This window comes from Onychostruthus taczanowskii, unplaced genomic scaffold (assembly GCF_017590055.1).
Source record: "Onychostruthus taczanowskii isolate IOZ18803 unplaced genomic scaffold, ASM1759005v1 scaffold101, whole genome shotgun sequence".
Taxonomy (NCBI): Eukaryota; Metazoa; Chordata; class Aves; order Passeriformes; family Passeridae; genus Onychostruthus; species Onychostruthus taczanowskii.
This window is the reverse complement of record NW_024496638.1, coordinates 65,335-89,110: the sequence shown is the minus strand read 5'-3', so window position 1 is coordinate 89,110 and position 23,776 is coordinate 65,335. Positions and strand designations below refer to the sequence as shown.

The following is a 23,776-nucleotide window of genomic DNA, read 5'->3' as shown; positions in this document are numbered from 1 at the left end:
GTGAAGAGACTCTTAAATAGGACAAAATTAGCGTTTTTTCCTCATGGAATGGCCTTTATTCTGCTATAGAGGAGAAAGGATGATTCTGAGGTAGCAGTGGATTGGGATTTGCTTGGTTTTCATCCCATTTTCTCTGTTTTGTTTAACAGAGAGAGCCAAAGCCATTCCCTTTCCCTCCCTGTGTCCTGTGTGAGCTGTTTGGATGTCGAGGTGCCCACACACAGCACAAATCCAGCCCCCGAGTGGGACTGTGGAAAACAAACAAGACACAATAATCATGTGATTAGTCCAGATCCGGCATTCCCTGCAGGAATCTTGTGGCTGTTTCGGAGGCTGAGCTCCAGAAATGAGTCCAGTTCTCACTCTGTGTCCTGTTTTGAGGCTTCCCACACCCAAACCCTTCCTCCTCCTCCTCCTCCAACCTCTCTCTCCCTGGATTTTGCAGGACGCCTACTCCGAGATCGCCTACCTTTTTGCGGAATTTTTCCGGGACCTGGACATCGTCCCCTCTGACATCATCGCGGGGCTGGTTCTCCTGCGGCAGCGGCAGCGGGCCAAGCGCAACGCCGTGCTGGATGAGGTGGGAAAACCTGGGAATCTCTTCCCAGCTGCTCTGGGATTCCCTGGGAAACAGCTGCCTGGCTCTGCCCACCTCGTTTCTGGGCTGTTCTCACTCGCTGAGGTGGGAAAGAAAAATAATGGCGACTTCAGCAGCTTTCCCTGAGTTTTTCCATGTCAAAGGGCTCAGCTGGTGCTGAGTCAAGTCTGGAATCTGGGTTGATCCTCTCCAGGCAGGTGATACAGGAGGAGCTCTTGATCCCAAAAGGGCCTCCAAGGGGGTTGTAGGTACTTGGAAATGAATGGGAAGATTAATCCCACTGTACAAAGATATGGAGAAGACTCCAGCAATCTGCAGGGGGAAAAATTCCTAAATTTCCAAGCCGCTATTGAGGTTTGCATATTGTCAAGCCAGTAGGAAATGGATTTATTTTATTGGAGTTTTTTCCCTTGATTTGGGATTTGGGAAGAATTCCCAGTTTTCCAAGCTGCTGATGAGGTTTGCAGATTGTTAGCCCAGTAGGAAATTTATTTATTTTAATGATTTTTTTCCCCTCTTGAATTGTTATTCAAATCAGGCAGGAATAAAACCATTGGAAGTATTTGAGGGGCCTGGTTCGGATATTTGAGAGTAGGTTTTTATCTTGCTGTCACACAGAGGCATTTTTCTTGTATTTGTGACTTCCAGGCAAACAATGACATTTTAGCTTTCCTGTCTGGAATGCCAGTGACCAGGAACACCAAATATCTGGATCTGAAGAATGCGGTAAGTCCCTGGGATGTGGGATCCTCCAATCCCACCTGTGATCCTTGTTTTCTTTTCCTCACTGGCCTCTCTTATGCCTTTCTGCTCCCCTTTGAAATAATCCAAGAAATTCCATGAGAATGGAATAAAACTTGATCTCTGGAGGCTTGATATTGATGAAACTTGATCTCTGGAGGCAGGTGATATTGTTGCAAGAGAGTCAGAACCGTTATTCCTGATTTTTTCCAGATTTTGATTCATCCCTGATTTTGATTTATCCCTAATTTATCTCTGATTTAGATTTGTCTGACTTATCCCTAATTTTGATTTATCCCTGATTTTGATTTTCCTGCCTCATTTTCCTGCCAAATTTCCACACCCTCATTATCCCCCTGCCGTTTTCCTCTTCAGCTCTTCCTCTGATTTACCTCTGATTTCTCCCTGATTTTCCCCTCTGATTATCCTGCTGTGTTTGACTCCAACCCCCGATCCAGCTCTCTGGAATAACTGAGCTTTTATAGGATGCAACTGTTTCACATGACCCTAAATTGGCTTTGCGGCCCTCTCCAGGCATCCTCTGGCCTGCTGGAAAGGGGTATTTAGGGAGCTCATTTCCAAATCTGCAGGAAGCAGCTTCCTTGGCAGCATGTTGGGATACCCAGAGAATTCCTCAGGAAATCAGGCAGAGGAATCTTTGGGAGGGGGTAGCTCTTGCCTTGGCACCCTCACCTCGCTCTCCTCAGTCACTGCTGGGAAATGGGGCTGGCACTTGGCACGTGCCTAACTATGGAAAAAGGGAATGGGGAGGAAATTCCAAGAGATTCCAGGCTCAGGGAGTGCCGTGTCTTCCAGCAAGAGATGCAGCGGTACCGGGAGGTGTGTTACTACATGCTCTTCGCCTTGGCTGCCTATGGATGGCCCATTTACCTCATGAGGAAGCCCACATGTGGACTCTGCCGCCTGGCCAGATCCTGCTCGTGAGTGCCCACCCTCATCCCTTTTTTCCTGCCTGGTTTTCCCATAGCCTTTGTTTTTCCCCATATTTATTTCATCCTCTTGCTGCTTCCTCCCTGCTCGATTTCTTTTCTGCCTTTTTCTCCTCGTGTTTTTTTCTTTCCATCTCTCTGGGCTTCATATTCCAAAGGCTTTCTGAATTCCTTCCAGTTCCTGTAGATAAACCAGCCTGTCCTCTGCTCCATCCTCTCTGGAGCATGGAACAGCCAGCAGAGACAACTCACCTGGCACAACACCAAGTCCAAAAAGAGCTTCTTGGAGCTCAAAAATCAGGGAGTTGACATTTGGGTCCTGATTAAAAGACCTCCAAGATTTGCCTGGCTTGGGCTGTGCTCCCTCAGATTAATTGGATTTTTCCAGCTCAGAATTTTTGCCCCGGTGGAAGGGTTTGTTTCCAGCTGCCAGAATTCTGTCACTGGATTCAATTTGGGGATGAGTTTTTGGCACTTCCTGGGCTATTGGGAGGAATGTGATTCCTTGGGAATACTTTCATTTGTGAGAGATAAAGCAGGAAAATCAACCTGAGCTTCTCTTTTTATTTTGGGATGATTCTAAACCCATTTTTTACCTATAAATAAACCTGGAGCTCAGTCAGTGTTGGCTTTTCCACACTGAAGAACTGGAAAACTGTGCTTCCAAGGACAGTATCCTTTGAGGAGCCATCCCACCCCACAATCCTGAGATTCCTTGGGGACTGGCTGCATTGTAGCTCTCTCTGGTGCTCAAAAGGAAAACTGCACCTGGTCCCAGATTTTGAGGCTGTTCCATGGTTTTATCCTTCACTTGGCACTTGCTGCCACTGGGACGAGGTTTGGAGGGTCCACCTTTCCCTTTCCTCTAGGAATGGCACTTTAAATCCAGCCTTTTTCCCTCAAAGCCGTGCTTCCTCCAGCAGATGTTGCTGCCTGTGCCCGTCGCGCCCGCGCTACGCGCCCGGCGTCACCATCGAGGAGGACAATTGCTGTGGCTGCAACGCCATCGCCATCCGGCGCCACTTCCTGGACGAGAACATGACCTCCGTGGACATCGTCTACACTTCCTGCCACGATGCTGTAAGGACAATCCCAGACCCCCTTCCCAAGGGGATTTATCCGCTTCTGCCTGCAGTGGGACAAAGAAGGGAAATGAAGCCTTTTTCTCTTCCATTTCCATCAAAAAATTATGTTATTTGGACACAAATCCTGTCACGCACTCTGTCTCCTTTTCTCAAAGGATAATCCAACAGGAATGTCTCTCCTGATCTCTTGCAGGTTTATGAAACCCCTTTCTATGTGGCTGTGGACCATGACAAGAAGAAGGTGGTCATCAGCATCCGGGGAACTCTGTCCCCAAAAGTAAGTGGGATATGCAGTGGCCTCCCTGGTGGATATTCCAGAGAGTTGGAACCCTTCCCAGTTTGGAATCCTGACTCGGATTTGACTCACCTGAAGCAAGCTTTTCTTCCAGGATGCCCTGACGGATCTGACGGGGGACGCAGAGCGCCTGCCGGTTGAGGGACACCATGGAACGTGGCTGGGACACAAGGTGGGGAAAATAAAGGGATAACGATCCCAAACCAACCCAAAACCCCATGGATTTTTTTTTAATTATTTCACTTTTTAATTATAAACCCCCAAATGGTCTTAATTACTTGAAAAAGAAGTTACAGAAAGGGCTTTGAGGTGTTAAATAATTAGTGGGAGCAGTTAAAATCGCTGGGCGTGTAATTAAAAACTCTGTACAATTAGAGAACTCCAAATTCAGGAAGGCATCGTGGAGACCCACAATGAAATTCCTGGAGCCACTCAAATTACTTTTTCTTCCAACGACCTTTAAGGAATTTTCAATCAAAGCCTGAGAATGTGCTTAAAATTCTGCTGTGAAGGGAATGTCCTCAAAGGATACTGGCAGGACTTGGATCCCTGAAATTAGATGGGTGCTCTGTGTCTGTGAGCAGCTCTTGGCTGGCTAAATCCATTTATTCCAGAGCTGACCTCTGCCCCTGTCTGGCACAGGAACGACGTGCTGAGTTTTTAAGATGATCAGGAATTTGGCAGCTTCCAAAGCTGCAGTGCCAAGTTGGGAAAGGAAAATCCAGAGTGAAGGTTGGAAGGAACGGAGCAGTTGCTGGAAGTGCTGCTGGGGGGAATGAGGTGTTGCTCAAGGTGGGATGTGGAGCTTGGAAGTCCTTGGAAGCCATGAGTTGAACTCCAGCTTGCCTCATGGTGTCCTGCTGGAATACCAAACCTCTTCCCTCTGCTTCAGGAAATAGAACTACGGAATCCTGGGATGATTTGGGTTGGAACTGACTTGAAAAATCCAATTCCAATCCCTGCCACGGGCTGGGACACCTTGGAGAATGGTTCTTGGAGCAACCTGGATTAGTGGAAGGTGTCCCTGCTCTTGGGGCTGGGATGGGTTTTTAGGTCCCTTCCAATCCAAACCACTCCAGAATTCCATGATTCAATGAAATTCCAGGAATAGATCCTTGCAGAAATTGGCTTTGCTTTTGATCTTTATATGAAAATATTCCTCCACTGGTGACTTCCATGAAACATTATCAGTTTATTCCCTTTGTTCCAGACAGAGCTTTTATTTGTCCTTTGTGTTATTTCTTTTTTGGGATTGCTGCCAGGAGAGAAATATTCACTTTCTCTGGAATTATTATCAATATTAATCTGCAGACAATAATGTGCTGTTGATTCCCGAGGGAAAACTAAGGAAGATAATGGAATTTTAAATGCATTTTTAATGTCCAGGAGTCAAGTTTAATATCCAAACAAATCCAGTGTCTCACTTACACATTTAATTTGGAAACAAGGACTTGGCTATGTGGGAGCTTTCCCAGGATTTGTTTGATTTGGGGTGTTCTCCTGCTGATTCTGTCCCACCCATCCCCAGGGGTGTCTGTCAGCCATCCTAAAATTCCAAGTCTTGGTGTTTACATGAAATTTTTTATCACTCCACAGCTCCAATGTCACAATTAAAAAAAATATTTGTTGGGGCTCTGAGCTATTCTGGATCAAAAAATAGAGCTGGAACTAAAGTTTAGGGATTAGAATGCCAATAACAAAAAGGAATTATAACTCAGAGAAGAATCCAACTTCACTATTTTTGCAATAAAGTCCACTGATTTTATAACAAAGTTGATTTTAAAAATAATCCTCAGCCAAAGGGGTGAATCCAGATTTAATTGTTGAACTCCCAGGACAAAACTAATGAAAATAGGATGTTACAGAGCTTTGTTTCCTGGTGTCGAGCCAACCAGAAGGACAAGGAGCTGCTGGAAAGTCCTGGAAGCTCAGCCATGATCCCAGTAATGAGAATTTCCAACATTTTTCTCTCATAAATAGACCCTTCTGAGGGTTTTCCCTCAAAATCTCAAATATTCCAGAGCAGTTTTGTGCCTTTGGGATACAAAACAATGCAGAATATTTCCATTCCCTTTCTCTAAATCCTTGATCCATTCAGTTATTTACATGTGAACTTACAAAATTAAGCCCAAATAGTTATATTAACTTGAAATTGGATCTGTTTCCCAGAGAATTTACAGATGCTAGATCCCTGGAAGTGTCCAAGACCAGATTAGATAGGGCTCAGAGCAACCTGGGTTAATGGAATGTGTCCCTGTCCATGGAATGGGATGATCCTTAAGCTCCCTTTCAACCCAAACCAGGATTCCATGAAGTTTAGGGAATTTTTCCAATGGTGAATCTAAATGGAAGTTAACAGTCTCATTTCATAATAATTAAAATCCCTGTCTCCATTAGGATATAATTACCAAAAACACGTCCCAAAGGCTGACTAACATCCCAGCAGTGACATCACTGTGGATTTGGGTCACGATCTCTAAAAATAGAATCCCAAATTCGCAGTGGGAATTTAGATCAGTGGCCTGCTGCTCACTTCTCATTAGGATTGGGTGTGGAGACTCTTCTGGAAGCTGGGGAGCTGGGATGAGGCACAACCACTGTGGTGCTTTTTGGTGGTGGCAGCATCCCATTTAGCTCATTTCCATGGAGGGGGTCTCCTCTGTCCTGCTTCCCCTCTTTGGTATCCAGATTGGGATCAAAGACATTTCGGATACTGAGGACCTGGAAAATTCCATGTTTCTTTGCTTTATTTTCCTCACTGGCTTCTCTTACGCCTTTCTGCCCCTCTTTGAAACAACCCAAGAAATGGTACTATTTCTTTGTTCTTTATTTATTTCTTTATTCCATAAGAATGGAATAAAACTTGATCTCTGGAGGCTTGATGAAGTGATAATTGATGCAAGAGAGTCAGCACTGTTATCCCTGACTTATTCCTGATTTATCCCTGATTTAGATTTTCCTGCCCAATTTTCCCACCAAATTTCTACCCCCTCATTTTCCCCCCATCTTCCCCCTCAGCTCTTCCTCTGATTTACCTCTGATTTCTCCCTGATATTTCCCTGATTTTCCCCTCTGATTATCCTGCTGTCTTTAACTCCAACCCCCAGTCCAGCTCTCCAGGATAACTGAGGTTTTATATATTATTATTTATATTTTTTCTTTTGTTTTTGGAGCCAGGAATCCTTTTATATCTCTGAGATGGAGAGTGAGCCCCCAATAACATTCCCATTGTACTCACACCATTTTAAGACAGGGATTTAAAGGAGAACAGCCAAGGAGATGATTTTCCCCATTTCCCCCATTTTTTGGAGTTCAGGCTCACTTCCCACTGAGTTAAACTGTAGCATCATCAGGAATTTATGCAACAAACCAAATTCCAGTTGCTTGTTTATAACTGTGCTTGGAATTGTATCAACTACATTTGGAAACACCACACAGATAGATAGATAAACACTCCTCAGCAGAGAGGAGGAATGTTTAAACCCAGATATGATCTTTCCCATCTTTTCCCATCAGCACTCCTTGCCTTCTAGGGAATAAAAACTTTTAATAATTTGGGATTAATATCCTCTGACAGCCAAATTCCCTTAATATTGGTGGCTTGAGAAGGCAGGAACTAATTCCTAGTGCTGCCACTTTTCCTTTGGTGTTTGAATCATTATCTCTATTAGAATGATTCACACTTTTATTCCCAGACTTAAATGGAAAATTCCATCCCAGATTTACCTGGAATAGGATAATTTGGCTTTAAAACCACCAATATTTAGAATATCCAGGTCTATTTCTCTGTTTTGCCCCAGGTCCCTTGGCCTGAAGTACCAAATCCACAATCCTGTGTTTAAGTTAATTGGATTTGGGGTAGTTTTCCCTCTAAAAGCCCAGGAATAGGCCCGTGGAGTGTTCCTTAATTAAGAACTGTCTTTACTCCTTAAACACCAAAACTTTGGAAATGCAGAGGGGAATCAGTTCTCCCTCCACCCTGATCCATGCTGAGGGACATTCCAGAGCTTCCTCACCTTCTGGCTGCTGGATATTGAGATCCCATTTACAACCTGCTGTGTGTTCCTGCTTCCCACAGGGAATGGTGCTGTCTGCTGAGTACATCAAGAAGAAGCTGGAGCAGGAGATGGTGCTGTCCCAAGCTTTTGGACGGGATTTGGTGAGTACAAGTTGTCTCTGGACCGAGGATGAGATTTCCGTTAAAAACAGGGTTTTAAGGGAATCTCTGTGTCCCTGAGTCTGTTGTATTAATTTCTCAGCTCCTCCTTTAATTCCTGGATTTCCAGCTAGTTACTCATTTCATGGCATGGTTTGGGTTGGAAGGGACCTTAAAGCTCTTCACATTCCAACCCCTGCCATGGACAGAGAACATTCCACAAGATCAGGTTGCTCCAAGCCCCATCCAGACTTCCTGCAAGGCTTTTTTATTTTGGAAGCACCAACACTGCAGAGATCCTGATTATTTTCCTTTTTCCTGAGGCAGGAAGTCCCACATGGTGGCAATGAAGGACGGGGAGCATTAAAACCAAATCAGCAGGAACTAAAATCCCATTTTTATGGAGATTTTCTTTGGAATGCGGTGCTGACTGTCCCTGTGGGCACATTCTTGGTGGCAGGGAGATGTCACAGGACTCAAGGGAGATGTTGGGAAGCAGCTTACCTTGGTTTATATGTTGAAAATAGTTGCTGAAGTGTGCTGCCTTGGGATATTTGGTGGATGGAGGGAGAGATAAACCAGCATCCAGCTTTTTGGGATGGTAGAAAGGGAAAATGGGTGTTGTTCATGTTACTCAGGAGGAATATTTCCTGGCTTTAGGTCCTTAAGTGCCATCTCAGGTCCCACCAGCCCAGACCTTGTTTCTGACAGTAGCCAAGGACAGATATTCCAGAGAAATTGTCCACTGAGGTTTAGAGACACTTTCTGTGTGGGCTTAGATGTTATCAGGAGGGACAAAAAGCTCCCATCAAATCCTAAATAATTCAAATAGCTGGTGTGCCTTTCCTTTTTCTTCCCACCTTCTTTCTTTCAGGAATGTCCCAGTAGACCAAATGTAGAATTCAAGAAGTGAATGAATTCCATCCTCCAGTGAGGCCCTGGCATGGGTTTCCCAGAAAAGCTGTGTCTGCCCCATCCCTGGAAGTGTTCCAGCATGGGTTGGATGGGGCTTGGAGCAGCCTGAGCTAGTGGAAGGTGTCCCTGCCCATGGTAGGGGGTGGAATGGAATGATCTCTCCCTTCCTTTCCACCTTAAACCATTCCAGGATTCTGTGATGATTCCATGATTCAGAACAAGCAAGGAGCTATTCAGCTGGAATCTGGAGTGCTCATGTCTAGAAATAGACTCCAAAACTGGTGAAAGGGAGAGAAATGGGAGATAAATTCAATTTCATTTCCAATCTGACCTCGATTCCATGTTGTTTCCATGTTTTTTAGGGAAGAGGAACAAAACACTACGGCCTGATTGTGGTTGGGCATTCCCTTGGCGCTGGCACAGCTGCCATCCTGTCCTTCCTGCTGCGTCCCCAGTATCCATCCCTGAAGTGCTTTGCTTATTCCCCTCCAGGTGGGCTGCTCAGGTAGGTGGTGGGATACACCTGGGATACACTGGATCCTGCTTGTGAGGCTGTAGGGAGCACTGAAATGGACAGGCAGCCTGGAGAAGCTGAGTGTTTCCTCTGGGATATAGTTTGGTATTCAAGCTAGGATGGCAAATGGCCACTTTCCCAAATATTCTGGTTTATAACTGAATTATTCATGGCTCTAAATTTAATGGGAAATGGGTGCAACTTCCTTACTCTCTGCCCCCTCCCACTAAACAGATGGAAGTAAGGGAGATACTTGACCAAATGCAGATGTCTGCAGCAGCTGATCCAGTTGTTTGGGCTCCTTTTCCAAAGAAATGGGAATTGGGATGTCATTTCTGTCATTCTGCAGCCTAAAATGGCTCACAGGGATTGTTCTGGTTTCCCTCTCTTGGCTGTGGGGCAAAACCAGGGAGAGATTAATCATGAGTCCTTCCCATTGTAAATGGGAGCAGACCTTCTGGTCATGTCATTCCCAAACAAAACATTGCATTGGATTGCTGGGAAGTGAGGGAAGGTCTTCCTGGTCCTGACAGACACCATGGGGATCCTTAGAATCAGCTGTGGATCATGAGAAGCTCCTCGTGGTAGTTCCTGCATCATATTCCAGGAGCAGCCAAGGGTTTTAAACCATCCTGCTGCTGAATCTGGATGCTGGCATTCCTTGTAGTATTCCCAGGTCTTCTGCAGCCACAGAGCTACAGAGGAGGATAGATATTTCAGGAGAGTTGTGCAACCTTCTGCTCCAGACTTCCACTCCTGGATCTCTTGGTAGCTCCTGACTCGTGTCATGCCCAGGATCATCCCGGTCAGTGAGGCAGCCTCTGCCCATGGTAACTGGTTGATAATATCTCCAGGAAACTCAGAGTGGGAATCTTGATTTCTTTCTTCTTGTCTCAGAAGTCAGGTTGCTGCAGAAATTTGCCATTTGAATTCCCCCAAATATTGGGGTATTTCATCCTACATTGTAGCCTCAGGAGCACAAAATATCTTCTTCCTTGGCTGTCCCGCCATTCCCAAACTATTGGAAAATGACTATGACACATTCAGTTCAAGCATTTCCTTTCCCAGCTATATCCAGAATCTTGTGCAGGGAAATGATTGGGCTATAGCATGTGGAGATAAGGCTCTTTTTCCACAAAGCACAAACCCCCAAAGCCTGGAGCAGCTTGGATTGGGGTTTGTGCCCCTGGTTTCCCTGCCACTGAATAGAGAATGAAACACTGTTTGCTTCTTCTTGCTCCTGTTTCTCTTCCAGTGAGGATGCCATGGAGTATTCCAAGGAGTTTGTGACTGCGGTGGTGCTTGGCAAAGATCTGGTACCCAGGCAAGTGGAGAAGTGTCTGAATTCCTTGATGAATCTCTGCTGTTCTGTCCCAAATCATCTGTTTCCTGTCTGAAACACTTGGATCATCTCTGTCTCCAGCTTCCTCATTTTTCTGTCCTATTGTTGCCTGTGTCACTGTGTTTTTCCTGGACACCTTTTAGGGGTTTTTATGGGCAAATCCCTCCTGTGTGAAAGAGAAAAGAGGGAATGTCCTACCTCTGGAATCCTTCCTTGTGGTACCTGGAATATCAGGTGTGCCACCTTCCTGGTTTCCTTTGTTATCTTGGCCCTGTCCTGGATGTGCTGCCACCTCATTTGGACCAGTTTGTCCCAAAATCCCTGTTCCACGTCACCTCATCTCCAAACCAGATCATTATTTGTGCCTTGGCATTCCTCACCTTCCTCACCTCCTGGGATATGTTTTGCTGAGCAGGGATTTGGAACAGGAGCCAGGCAACCTGGGATTTACCTGGATGCCATGATCCTGTCCACCCTGTCATCTGTTCAGTGGTGTCATTCAGCTCCAGGACACTTTTCCAGCTTGCCTGTCCTGTGCATCGTCACCTCCCTCCTTCCCTGTTCACTGATCTTATCCTTGTTATTGTCCTGGTAATTCCCTGGGGCCTCTCACTCCTGGCTCCTGCTCCTGGGTGATGCCACACCTCTGAATCCATCTGCTCCATGCTGTATCCTTATAGTGTCCTTTTGAACACAATGTCTTGCTTACTGTGCTCCATATCCTTCTTGTCCTGTTCCCTGCCCAGGTGTTGTGAACACATTTCCCCCTCTTCCATAGCCATAATTTTCTTCTTTTCCAGACTCACTTCTTCTTTTCCAGAATCACATCTTAATCTCTTCCAGAATCACACCTTCCTCATTTCCATAACCACACCTTTTTTTTCCAGAGTCACATCTTCCTCTTTTCCATGGTCACATCTTCCTCTCTTCCAGGATTGGGCTCTCTCAGCTGGAGGGATTTCGCCGGCAGCTTCTGGATGTTCTCCAAAGAAGCACCAAACCAAAGGTAAGAGGGAGGAACCAACACCTGGAGATGTCTCTGAGCAGGGATGGGGAATTTTAGTGGCAGGAAGGGTGGGTTTCCTCCAGGCCTCCTCAGGATCATTATTTAAGGACCCAGAGGAATGATGGAAGAAGCTGGAGAGCCCAGTGGGATCATTCTGGCTCACTTGCTGAGACTTCACCATCACAGATCCCAAATAACTGATAAGGGAATTTTCTGTCTGAGCCTCTTTTTAAAGTCTGTATTCCAAGTGTGGATTTTCCTGACCAGTTAAAACTGGGAACAAGCTGGAAGTACAACAGCCACTGTGCTTGTCAGAACATTGGGATGATGCTGTTCCAGGATAAATGGTCTGCTCATGTCTTGGAGATGGGAAATGTGGGAAGTTGTCCCTCCCTAGTCTTTACCATTGCACCAAGATGGGAAAAAAACATAAAATAGGAAGATTTTTAGGGATAATACATGATGGAATTTATCTGGAGAGGGTATATAATTGAGAAAGGAAAAGCAACTTTCAGAAACATTTGGATCTTCTCTGTATCCAGCTTCCCTGTTTTCCTGTCCTTGTGTTGTTCTTTATTTATTCCCAGTGTCACTGTGTTTTTCCTGGACACCTCTGTTGGTGATCCACCAACAATTTTTAGACAAATCCCTCCTGTGTGAAGGAAAACTGGGAATATCCTGCCTTTGGAATTCTTTAAACCTCTCAAGTCTTACGAGGCAATTCTGCTTGTTTTTGCTTTTCTCTCCTCAAATCCTCCCTCCTCTCTCTCCCTCTCTCTCTTTGTGGGAACAGTGGCGGATCATTGTGGGGGCTACCAAGTGCATTCCCAAATCCGAGCTTCCCGAGGAGCCAGAGGAGAACTCGGTGACAAGCAACCGGCTCTGGACACATCCCAGTGACCTGACCATTGCCCTGAGTGCCAGCACCCCCCTGTACCCCCCGGGCCGCATCATCCACGTGGTGCACAACCACCCTGCTGAGCAGTGCTGGTGAGTCCTGCAGTTCCTGCTGGAATTCTTGCTGGAAAAGTCTCCCTGACACAAGGAGAAGGGGGTTTTCTTCCCCCCTGTCTCATGAGGACAGTGGTTGTGTCTGTGCTGCTGGAGTTATGGAATGGGTTGGGTTGGAAGGGACTGTGGAGATCATGGGCAGGGATAACTTCCACCAGACCAGGTTGCTCCAAGCCCAGTCCAGCCTGGATTTGAGCACTTCCAGGGATGGGGCAGCCACAGCTTCCCTTGGAAATCCATCCCAATTTCCCAGTCTCACCACCCTCACAGGGAAGAGTTTCTTCCAATATCTAACCTAAACCAGCACGTGGAATGCTGTAATGGCTTGAGTTGAAAGGGACTTAAGGATCATCCACTTCTGGCCCCTGCCGTGGGCAGGGACACCTTCCACCATCCTAGGTTGCTTCAAGCCCATCCAACCTGGCCTGGAACACTTCCAGGGATAGGACAGCCACAGGCTGCCTTCTCTGGGCAGCCTGTGCCAGGGCCTCTGCACCCTCACAGGGAAGGATTTTTTCCCAATATCCCATCTAAACCCACCCTCTTTCAGCTTAAAGCTACTCCCCCTTTTCCCATTATTCCAGGCCCTTCTCCAAAGTCCTTTTCCTCTTTAGATGATGATTAGCTCATGGATAATCATGTCCCCATAAAGTAGGATTTTGGAGCAATATGTATTTTAACAGCTCCTCCCTCTGTTTTTCCTCTTTTTCTCCCTCTTCATCCTGCTGTTTTCATATGCCAAAACACTGCCTTTCTCTTCCATCCCATTTTCCCTGTTGTCCGGACCCCTTTTCCAGCTGCTGTGAGCAGGAGGATCCCACCTACTTTGCCATCTGGGGGGACAACAAGGCCTTCAACGAGGTGATCATCTCCCCGGCCATGCTGCACGAACACCTCCCCTACGTGGTCATGGAAGGGCTCAACAAGGTGAGGCAGGGAATTGTCATCCCAAAAACCACTGGGACGGGCAGGCTTAGCCTGGGAATGCTGCTGGTTAAATACAGCAGGCCGTTTATTTTGGAGAAGAGGAGGAAAGGTGATGCTCCTGGTCAGTCTTGCACAGGGTCTTGGAGTGGAGTGTGATGAGGTGGAATGAAATTCCCACAGTCCCAGAAGCTCCTGTTTCCAAATTTGACATCAGAATAACAGGAGGTTGGGTGGTGATGGTTCATTCCAGGAGCTGTTATTAAATTGGAAACCTGGTGACATCCAGGGATGTGTCAGGATTTATCCATCTAATCCTTTATCTCCCTGTGCTTCCAAAAGGTTCTGGGAAGGAAGAGGCCAATCCAGCTGTTTGAAAGCCTCCAGTCAATCCCTGCTGTTCCTCTGCTTTCCTTGGACAGGTCTTGGAGAACTACAACAAGGGGAAAACAGCTCTGCTTTCCGCAGCCAAAGTGATGGTGAGTCCTACGGAAGTGGATCTCACCCCGGAGCTGATATTCCAGAGCCAGCCCTTGCCCAGCTGCCCCTCTGTGCAGATCGGGACTGGAGCCATCCCAGTGGACAGAAGGAACAGCAGTACCAAGTAAGGATCCTGAGATTTTATATGGAATATTGGCTCCAGGTGTGGGTTCTCTTCCTCTTGGAGCATTGTGATCCATGTTTGTGGGAAAGACAGATCCTGGGCCTTTGTGGAAATTAAAGCTTCAGGATGTCTTGAGGAATGTCAGGGGGAAAAATCCCTTGTGTTGCTTAGGAATTTGACTGCAGCAACGTCAGGAAAAGGTATGGAAGAGACTTCCTTTTTTTCTCCTTATCCAGACAGGTGGGGTTTTCCCAAGGTAAAAAAAAACTTGGAGCCAAGTTCGGTTTGGTTTGGAAGGGATTTAAGGATCACCCAGTTCCAGCCCCTGACGTGGATAGGGACACCTTCTACCAGCCCAGGTTGCTCCAAGCCTTGTCCAACCTGGAACACCATCAGGGATAGTCCACAGCCTCTCTGGACAGGAGAGAAGGATTTAGTGAGCCAGGAAAAAAGAGAGTAGGGCAAGAACTGGAGTTTGCAGAGGGACAATCCATTTGTGATATTTCCCTCTGGGAGGACAGAGCGAGAAGAGATTCCCCGGAATTGTGGAAGCCTCTGGTTGGAGGAGCTGTGTGAGGAACCCTCGGATCCTCTAGCTGTTCTGGAATTCTGCAGCCTTGTGTTCTCTGTTTCCCGTTGCAGGAGCAAATCCCATTCGGAAATCAGCCTGGAGGGATTCTATGAGACAAAGCCACTTTCTCCTGTGCAGAAGGACCCCGTGGAGCTGCTTCTCCTGGACACTAAGGAACGTCTCTCCGTGGAGCTCCAGGACCGCCGCGCCCCTCTGGCCACCATGGAGAGCCTCTCGGACAACGAATCCATCTACAGCTTCGATTCCCGGCGCTCCTCCGGTTTCCGGAGCATCCGGGGCTCCCCCAGCCTCCATGCGGTCATGGAGAAGGACGAGACGCACTGCTTTTATATAGACCCCGTTATCCCTGAGGAAAACCCTTCCCTCAGCTCCCGGACAGAGCTGCTGGCTGCTGACAGCCTCTCCAAGCATTCCCAGGAGACGCAGGCCCCGGAAAACGTCCTCAACAGCGGCGGCACCACCCCCCAGCGCCGCTGCAGCGCCGAGGGCACCGGGAGCGACGGGGAGCGCACGTCCTCGTCCCCTCGGGAAGAGCCGCCGCTCCACAACGGCCGCCTGGCCGACGTTCCCAGTCCCCAGGTGCTGGAATTTGCAGAGTTCATCGACAGCCTCTTCAACTTGGACAGTAAAAGCAGCTCCTTCCAGGACATTTACTGCATGATGGTGTCGGACAGTTCCAGCGACTTTGCGGAGATTCCCAAATCCGTCAGCGACCAGGAGATCCTGCTGAGGGCGCAGTACGAGCCTAACTTAGTCCCAAAGCCCCCGAGGTTGTTTGCTGGCTCGACGGATCCCTCGTCGGGAATCTCCGTGTCACCCTCCTTCCCCCTTAGCTCATCCGGAGAACTCATGGATATCACTCCCACGGGTGTGAGCAGCCAGGAGTGCCTGGCCACAGACAAAATCCGGACTTCCACCCCCTCCGGACACGTAACCAGCCCTGCCAAGCAGGACGACCTCATGATTTCGGCCCTTTAGTGCAGGGGAAAGGGGTGGAATGATCCCAGTGGGATAATCCATGGAGGAGGCTGTCATCGGGCAGTTGGGATCAGAGGAGACAGCTGGAAAAATCCTTTCTGGGGTGACTCAGTGGTGGTGTCTGGAGGATGGATTGTGCTGGAATCCTGTGCTTGGAGCTGGGCGAAGCTTTGCCCCATGGGGCTTGAGAGGGTCTGAGGCACTAAAGTTCCCTACCTCAGCCTGTCTCATTCCAGAGGCAGATTCCTTGCCCTGGGGCACCTGCTGAGTTTGGGAGTGAGATACCTGGATAGATGGAAGCAGGAGGGAGCCAGGCCAGATCCCTCTCCTCGGGACCGAGCCGGTGGTTTTGGGAAATGAGCGGATTGAGACTTTGGGCCCTGTTGCACTACCACGGATCCGGCCCAAGATCCAATTCGGCACACTTCCATGGGGATTGCTTTTGTAGGACACTCCCGTTTTAAAGCCATTGGGGCTGTATTCCCCCCAAATCCAGTCTCCCCTTCCCGGCCAGGCACAGCAGGAATGGGGCTGGCACCATGGTTTCTCTCCCCCGAGCACTCCTGAGAGGGAAGGACGCTGTTCCCAAGAGCCCAATCACTCTGCCTTTGGCAGAAAGTTCTCCTGGATATCACCCCCATCACTCCTCAGTTCCCTGGACCCCTCCAAGCTGGCGACATTCCTGTGGGACTGCCAGGATTCTCATCTCAGAGCTGCATGGATGTGGATGGATCAACTGCAAAATGTACCTGGCATTATTTTCCAGGCCCCTGTGGAGTCTGGGAGTCTCTCCTGGATCCCTGGGGGTCCTCACACCACCCATATGCAGCATCCGTGGATCAGTGCCAGCCTCTGTCATTGGGAATTCAGGGAAAAGATGGACTTTTCCCCAGTATTGCAATCTCTTGTATGTTTACAGAGCTGCTGAGCTGGTTGGAAGGTATTTATTAAGGAAATAGGGAGACTTTCCCAAAGGAAAATCCATGGTCATCCTCTCCTTCCTGTGCTGTTCCCTCTGGGGACTGAGGGAAGAGAGGATGGGCAGGCAGAATTCCAAGCCCCCTTCTTCCCAAGTGGCTTGGATTTGAGGGTAACTGCCTGCCCCCTCCCCACCTGCACAATTCCATGTAGGAAAGCTTGAGCAAGTTAGGAAAACTACCTGAGCCTCCGGGCCCAGAGGAGCCTGCTCTGCCTCTCCAGGCAGGTTTTCCAATGATGGGAGCAGGAGGAAAACTACCTATTGTAGGAAATGAAACATTCTTGGGACCTGGAAAAGGCCTTGAATTGCCACAACTCCCCCTCAAAGCTCAGCAGTTACTGATGGCTCTCCCCGGAGCTCCATCCTCCCTCCCTGGAAAAGAAATTCCTGGTTTAACTTCCTTAGAATCCTGTGGTTGCTCCCTTTTCCCCTCCTTAGCAGTGCTATTGTGGCAGGATGCTGTGTTTTCCAGGAGCTCAGCTCCTGGCAAATCCCAGGGCTTCTTGTTCTCCGTGTGGGCTGTGGAAGCGCCGGGATGGGCCAGGGCTGTGCTTCCCGGGAGCCAGTGGGATCCAGTGCCATTGAGGAGCACTTTATAACCGGTGTGCATTGATGTAAATAATCCTGGGTGCACGGAATTCCACTGGATTCTGAGTCCAGGTGCTGATATCCCACTCCATCCAGCGTGGGATGCTCCAGCCCCTGCTCCTTACCTGTTTCAGAGCTTTCAGAAGTGCTTCAAGCGGCCAGGAAAACGTTATCCCTGTGGTTTAAGGTTCCAAAGGTGACCTTTCCCTGAGTGGAATCAGAGGGAGGAAGCCCCTCTGGATTCAGAGGGATTCGGAGAAGGAAAAATCCTTTTATTCTGAGCAACCAGAAGTTCTTTTTGTTATTGTAGGTCCTTAAAAAAGGAGCAGAGAGCAAGTGGTTTGGGAGCACAGGGTAAGGAGGAATTCCTGCACTCAGGAAACACTACCGAGGTGATTTTTCAGGAATACGCACAAAAATCTTGGAAGGTTTGAGGGGAAAAGGGGAGCTGAGGGGCAGGGAGGCCGGGGCTAGCAGGCTAGCTCCCCTTCTGGCCCAGGGGTTGGGATAAGGAGCTCATTCCTGCCCTTAATCCCAGCAGGAATTAACCCTTAGCACTAAGGCAGAGCTTGGGATCTGCAAAGCACTTTAAAACACTAAGGAAAAGGATCATCTCTATCCCTGGGAGCGACATGGATACCTGGGATTAGATGGAACTACTGGTGGGAGGTTGCCTCCAGGTGAGGAAAAGTGGGATATCTCCCTCCTAAAATGATTCCAGTGGGAACCTGCTGATGTTCCATGACTCAAATGTTGCACTAGAAAGTCCCTTCCTTCCCTGAACGTGTCCCGGAAGACTCAGTCGTGGGGTGACTGTTTCCTTCTTTGTGCCATTGGAACTGTATCCCATAGGAATGGCCTTCCCTTGCCCTGAGGGGAAGCAGTCTGGAATGCTGCAGTTTTTTTGCTCTGTGATTACTGGACTTTGGAAAACCTGGAAATACGTAATTCCTGGGAGGTGGGCTTGCCACAGGTCAAGGAGTAAAGGCACAAAAGAGCCCCTTGAAGGCTCCCATTGTATCCTGTCATGGAAAATTGCTGGATTTTGTTGACAAACAGACCTGATCCCAGTCCTCCCAAATGAAATCCACGTTCTTGAAATTAATTCTGCTTTAAATGTCTCCGTGTCTTGATCCCCATTACTGTGTCTTGATCCCCATTACTGTGTCTTGATCCCCATTACTGTGTCTTGATCCCCATTACTGTGTCTTGATCCCATCTTGATTCTGTGTCTCCATTCCCGTCACTCCTTTGCTATCTGGGCATTTGGAAAGGCTGATCTCCCATATCCTCCTGGGAAAGCACACCTGGAATGCTGAAATACATGTTAAAGCTGCAGCTACCTCCTTCATCTGTACTGTACACACTTCCTGCTTTCTCTTCCTGCTCTCTCTTTGGGAATACGAAGCATCTCCAGTTTTCCAAATCTTCTGGCTTTTGCTTCTTCCTCTTCAGCTTTGTGCCTTCTGATCTTCGAATATTCCCGTGATACTCCAACAGGATGTTCCACCCTCTGCAGAGACAGTGCTGGAAGTGCCTGACACCCCAGATCCCAGACTGACCAAGTCCCCCATTCCATGCCTCATCCTTAAATCCATTCTGGTCCTTCTTCCTTGGACTGAGTGACCTTTAAAGGTCCTTTCCAACACTGCTGAGTGTTGGTATTCCAAGAGTTTCTTGGCAGAGGAATGGAGCTGAGGCTCTTCTGCACCAGTAAATTGATTTTATTGTTGCTTTCATTGCAGCAGTGCCAAAAATGTGGGAAGGATCCTGCAGTGCTGAGGATATACCAGCTCTTTTCCAATATCTATCATTACTTCTTCTCCATCGGGGCTGCCTTCTCCATTTGGAATATTCATTTCCTCCTAAAACTTCCCTCTTCTTTGCTGCCTGTTCTTCTCACCTATTTCAGGAGCCTCCCTTCTCTCAGGGCGCTAGTAGCTTGTTCCACATCCTTGGTAGCACATTGGAAACATGGGAAAAACTATTCCAAAGCAGTTAAATGAGATTCTTGGAACATTTTAGGAACCTTTTTCCAAAGCAAACAGGATTTGTGGGAGGTATTTTGGTCTCTGCAGAGGGCTGGGATGGCAGAGGGTGGGGAGTATGGTTATAGAATTCCAGTGATTCCCAGTTCTATTCTTTTAGGATGGTGGATTCCAGGAATAGTTGATGGTCCCATGCAGGATTAAAGTCGGAATTCTGTTTCCAAGGGCACGTAAGAAGGAGGAAAAGCTCCAAGCGTGGGGATACAGGATGAATATCTAACACATTCTCCATGCACTTTGATGTTTTCCCAGCTTTTGCTGCTCTTTTCCTGCAGGCAGATAATATTATTTCCATGGACTCGCCCACACAGCTTTCATTTACAAATTGGGACATAGGAATAATCAGGATTACTCCTGGCAATGGGAATTAGGTGGGATTAATTATTGCTGGAATGGGTGTGTTTGGATTTGTGTTTTGAGGCTGTATCCACGAGCCTCCATTGGGCAGCAGAGCCCTTCTGTGTTTGCCTTGGGAACTGCTGGGCTGGAGCTCCCCTCCATGCTGGGTTTGTCCTTATTCATTCTGGGATATTCTTCCCTTGGCAGTAGGACATTCTGGCTTTGCAGGATGGGAGCAGGAATATTTAATTCCAGTGGGTTTAGGGATAGTGGTTGTAACTGCACCTTTGAGTAACATTGCCAAGGGAGGTGTGGATTCTTCATTCCTGGAAATATTCCAGGCCAGGTTGGATAAAGCTTGGAACAGCCTGGGCTAGGGAAAGATGTTCCTGCCCACGGCAGCAGGTGGGACCTTCCAAATGATTCTGGAATTCTGTGATTCCCTGCTTGTAGTTTTACGGTGCTGCAGGAAAGGGAAGGTTGGAATTCCAGCAGAACCTCTGCATGGATTGCTCTGCTGAGAAATTCCTCTGAAGGAAGCAGTTGGAAAGCACTGTGTGGAACTGGGCTCATTGCTTTGTTCCCAGAGCCTGTGCAGTGCTGAATTTTGGGAAGAGCTGCTGGATTTTGGGAAGAGCCTCATTTCTTGTGCCAAAGCTCCCTCTCATGGCTCCTGTGTGGAAGAAGCAATGCTGCATGGATCCTGCTGGAGGCAAGCACTGCCCATCCTTGGCAGCTGTGGGAAGGAGGAGAGGAGGGAATATTGCAGCTGGAAGCTGGGATTCAGTCTGGGAGTCCTTTGCTCTCCAGTCAAATCCCCAGGGGAGTTATGGATGGAGAGAGGGATGGGAAGGGGGCTGGATCAGCAGTCACTGATGTCCTTCCCCTTCTTCTAGCTCCAAGGAGCTGCTTAAGGGCTGGAAATTCCAAATAGCCAAGGAATAAGGCAATTCCTTGCTTTGTCATAGGGAATCATCATGAGCCTCCAAATGCTTTGCTGTCTCCATTCCCATTGTTTTTTCCATGTTTCTTGAGTTCATACCTCTTGTGCCTTTGTTCTCCCTAGCTTCAGGTCCCAATTTCTGGGATCAGACATTTCCCACCTTACTTTCCCATTTCTCTGGGAGTATGGAAGTGTGGCCAAGGCCTGGTAGGAGCTGCCCTTGCTCCCGAGGTCTCCTGTTCTGCCTCAGCCAGGACTTCCCATATCTTCTCACTTTTCCCTGCTGCCTGTCCAAGTGCCAAAAGCAAATCTTGACCTGAGGCAGACAATTTCCTCCAGCCCACCATCTTCTCACTTTTCCCTGCTGCCTGGGGTCGTATCCAAGTGCCAAAAGCAAATCTTGACCTGAGGCAGGCAATTTCCTCCAGCCCACACCAAGTTTCTCCCTGGCTCTGGAGCAGCCCCCTTCCAAAGGTAAGCTCCCTGGGAATTTTTTCTGCTTTCCTTGTTGTCTCCAGTCCCTCTGACGTCACAGTGTCACACCATGCTGCGTGTCCTGACTTTCCCACCTTCCCAGTGTACACCTATGGGATGAGGAGAACCTGTCCCTGTCTTCACCTCTTGATTCCTGAAAATCCTTGCAGCACAGGAACAAGCCTTGATGTTGGTTTTCATTTGGATTCCACTTCCCTGCTTCCCATCCCGGGTTTTGTGCAGTTCCGATGGCTCAGAGTTGGAAATCCCAGCTGGGGGTGGCCTGGACCTGTCCTGCTGGGATATCCACTTTTGGGAAGTTTGTCCTAGGACACTGCCACACCCTTTGGGTCCTAACTCCTTTCCTGGGATGTCCCCAGCGCTTGGTGGTGGCAAAGTGGCCTCACCTGCAGCTCCAGCTTCCCACCTTTCCCTCCACAAGTCCAGGGAATACTCTCGACCTCCTATCCTGGCGCTAAGTGGAATTCCTAATGGCACAGGGATATTTGGGAATGGGCTGTGCCTCCCTATCTGGAATGTTGAGCCCTGTGAGCCTCTTTCCTTTGGCTCTGCCTCTCTGGAAAAGCCCTTCCTGCCTGTCACCTGTGTTCCATCTTGTGCTGGGGCAGCTCAGAGCAGGATACCTCTGGATTCATTTCCTGCTGGATCCTAATTGCCTCCTTAGATCTGAAACCTTTGGCATTTTTGGGAGAAGCAGCCCTTCCAGGGAGCTCTGAGGCACTCCCACTGCTTCTGGCAGGGCTCGGAGCACTTGGATATGCAACTGGGGGGGAAAACAGCCCAGCATCCTGCGTCCCCGTGCTCATCCTGGGAATGCTGCCCTCTGAATCCCTGCTCCGAGCTGCCCCAGCATGAAGATTCCAAGGAAACTCAAGCACTCCTCATGTGCCCTTCATTCTCCATGTGACTTTTTTTGTACCTCTGTACGAAAGATCTGAACTAATCCCGCTGTAAAGAAAGATCCGGATGAATTATAACCTAATTCCAGAAATATGGATGTATATAAATTTTCTGTATATTCTATGGCACTCTGTATAAAATGGATGTTGGAAGCATGGCTGGAGTACGTGACTGTTCCCAAGGATGTCCTGGACATGGATGGTTGGGAATTGCCTGAGGTTTCTGCCTTAAAAGGGTGGTGAGTGAGTTGGGAGAGGTGGGAAGGGCACCAGGAATTGGGTGTGCGGCTTTTGGGAAGGATCCAGGAAATCACTGGGGGTTGGTTGTTTCTTCTCCAGCTCTCTCTGCTCTGGATCTCAGCCTTTGGAGTGGGAAAACACTTGGGGGAACATGCAGAGCTTGTGGATTTGCCATCCCATGGCCAGGTTGGAGCAGGGTGGAAGTTGTCCTGGAAGTAGTGGGAGGTGTCCCTGCTCATGGCAGGGATGAAACTGGATCTTTAAGGTCCCTTCCCACCCAAACCAGTCCAGTATTCCACAATCCCTGTCCCTTGAGATGAGTTCTAGGAATCTCTCCTTCTGTGGAGAAGGAAATAAAGGAAGGAACTGGATGCTTTGAGTTATTCCAAGTTCAACCTGTCCTACAAAAAGAAGGATTTTAGTGCAAACAGGGAATTTTTTGGGAGTGGATGGGAATGACGGGGATAGAAGAGGAGCATGTGTGCTCTCAGTCAAGGATATATCCCAAATACTTAATTTATTGGATATTCCAGCCTGAACAGTGTGGCAATCTCCCCTTTGGATGAACAAGAAGGTGCTGGGATCCTTCTGTGAGCTGGGTGAGTCCAAACTGGGATTTTCCCAGTGTCCTGCAGGACATGGCTCTGGAGTTGTAAGGCAGGATTCTCACTGCCTGAGGGCTGTTCCCAGCTGAATAATTCCACATAATTCATATTCTGGAAAAGGGAAAAGATGCACTTATGGCTTACAGGGTCGGGGAATAAGGGCAGGAGATGTCCTGGAGCTTGCTGACCAGCCAGGAGAAATCCAGGGAGAAAAGGAATGCCTGGAAGTGTGTAATCTTATTAATGGCTGCATGGAATTGTTTTTTATGGCTGCTCCTGAAGGGACTATCAGGGAATTAAGAGCTCAAAGGTGGCTGAACTACTGAGTTCCTATAAAAAGGTCTATAAAAAGTGCTGGAATGTTGAAGTGACTGATGTTTTGGGATGGCTTTGTGGGATTTTTTTCCCTATCTGGAGCTATACCAGCCTCATAAAAGGATATTGGCTCTTCTGGAAACCCGTCCTCTCCTGGGGAAGGAAAACATCCAACTCTGGCTGCTATCCTTGGATAAACACGGAATAATCCATGTTTAGGAAAGGCTGCTTTAATTCAGTTTTTAAGGCTGAAAATATATGGATGTGGACACAGCAGGAGTGGGGGATGCTGCTATAAAACCTATTAAAAGCCTTCCTTAGGGATGTAGTCGTGTTTTCCAGGGAGATTCTCCAGCTGCTGGGTGGGTTGGTGGCCTTAGGGGAAAAAATCCCAGTTTATTGAGAAAAGTTGTTTCCAATCCATTGAGAAAATATCCAGAACTACAGAAAAAAACCCAAATTTTCCAACAATTTTTGAAGTGTTCCCCAGCAAGCAAAGAAAATGGGGGCGAAAAACGGGAATATTTAATTAACTAAAGCTGGGATCTAATTGTTAATTAATTCAATGGAAACCAGCATGGCACAAATAGTTCCTCAGGGTTTTTCCATGGATT

At 48.0% G+C, this 23,776-nt stretch overlaps 1 protein-coding gene across 6 annotated transcripts in view; it reads left to right on the top strand.

Moving 5' to 3' along the window:
* Positions 1 to 20,946, top strand: part of DAGLA (diacylglycerol lipase alpha) — a 54,918-nt gene extending 33,972 nt beyond the window's left edge. For 5 of the 6 annotated variants that reach the window (XM_041410862.1, XM_041410842.1, XM_041410851.1 and 2 more), the window contains 14 exons: positions 446 to 580; positions 1,247 to 1,324; positions 2,156 to 2,280; positions 3,210 to 3,369; positions 3,568 to 3,651; positions 3,764 to 3,841; positions 7,748 to 7,828; positions 9,103 to 9,245; positions 10,510 to 10,578; positions 11,530 to 11,602; positions 12,396 to 12,592; positions 13,411 to 13,540; positions 13,960 to 14,141; positions 14,784 to 20,946. In XM_041410862.1, coding sequence (XP_041266796.1) covers positions 446 to 580; positions 1,247 to 1,324; positions 2,156 to 2,280; positions 3,210 to 3,369; positions 3,568 to 3,651; positions 3,764 to 3,841; positions 7,748 to 7,828; positions 9,103 to 9,245; positions 10,510 to 10,578; positions 11,530 to 11,602; positions 12,396 to 12,592; positions 13,411 to 13,540; positions 13,960 to 14,141; positions 14,784 to 15,711 — 2,463 coding nt within the window. In that variant the 3' untranslated portion in view covers positions 15,712 to 20,946. The remainder of the gene's footprint in view (positions 1 to 445; positions 581 to 1,246; positions 1,325 to 2,155; positions 2,281 to 3,209; positions 3,370 to 3,567; positions 3,652 to 3,763; positions 3,842 to 7,747; positions 7,829 to 9,102; positions 9,246 to 10,509; positions 10,579 to 11,529; positions 11,603 to 12,395; positions 12,593 to 13,410; positions 13,541 to 13,959; positions 14,142 to 14,783) is intronic. The other variant, XM_041410879.1, reaches the window with a different exon arrangement.
* The last annotated feature ends 2,830 nt before the right edge of the window (positions 20,947 to 23,776 follow it).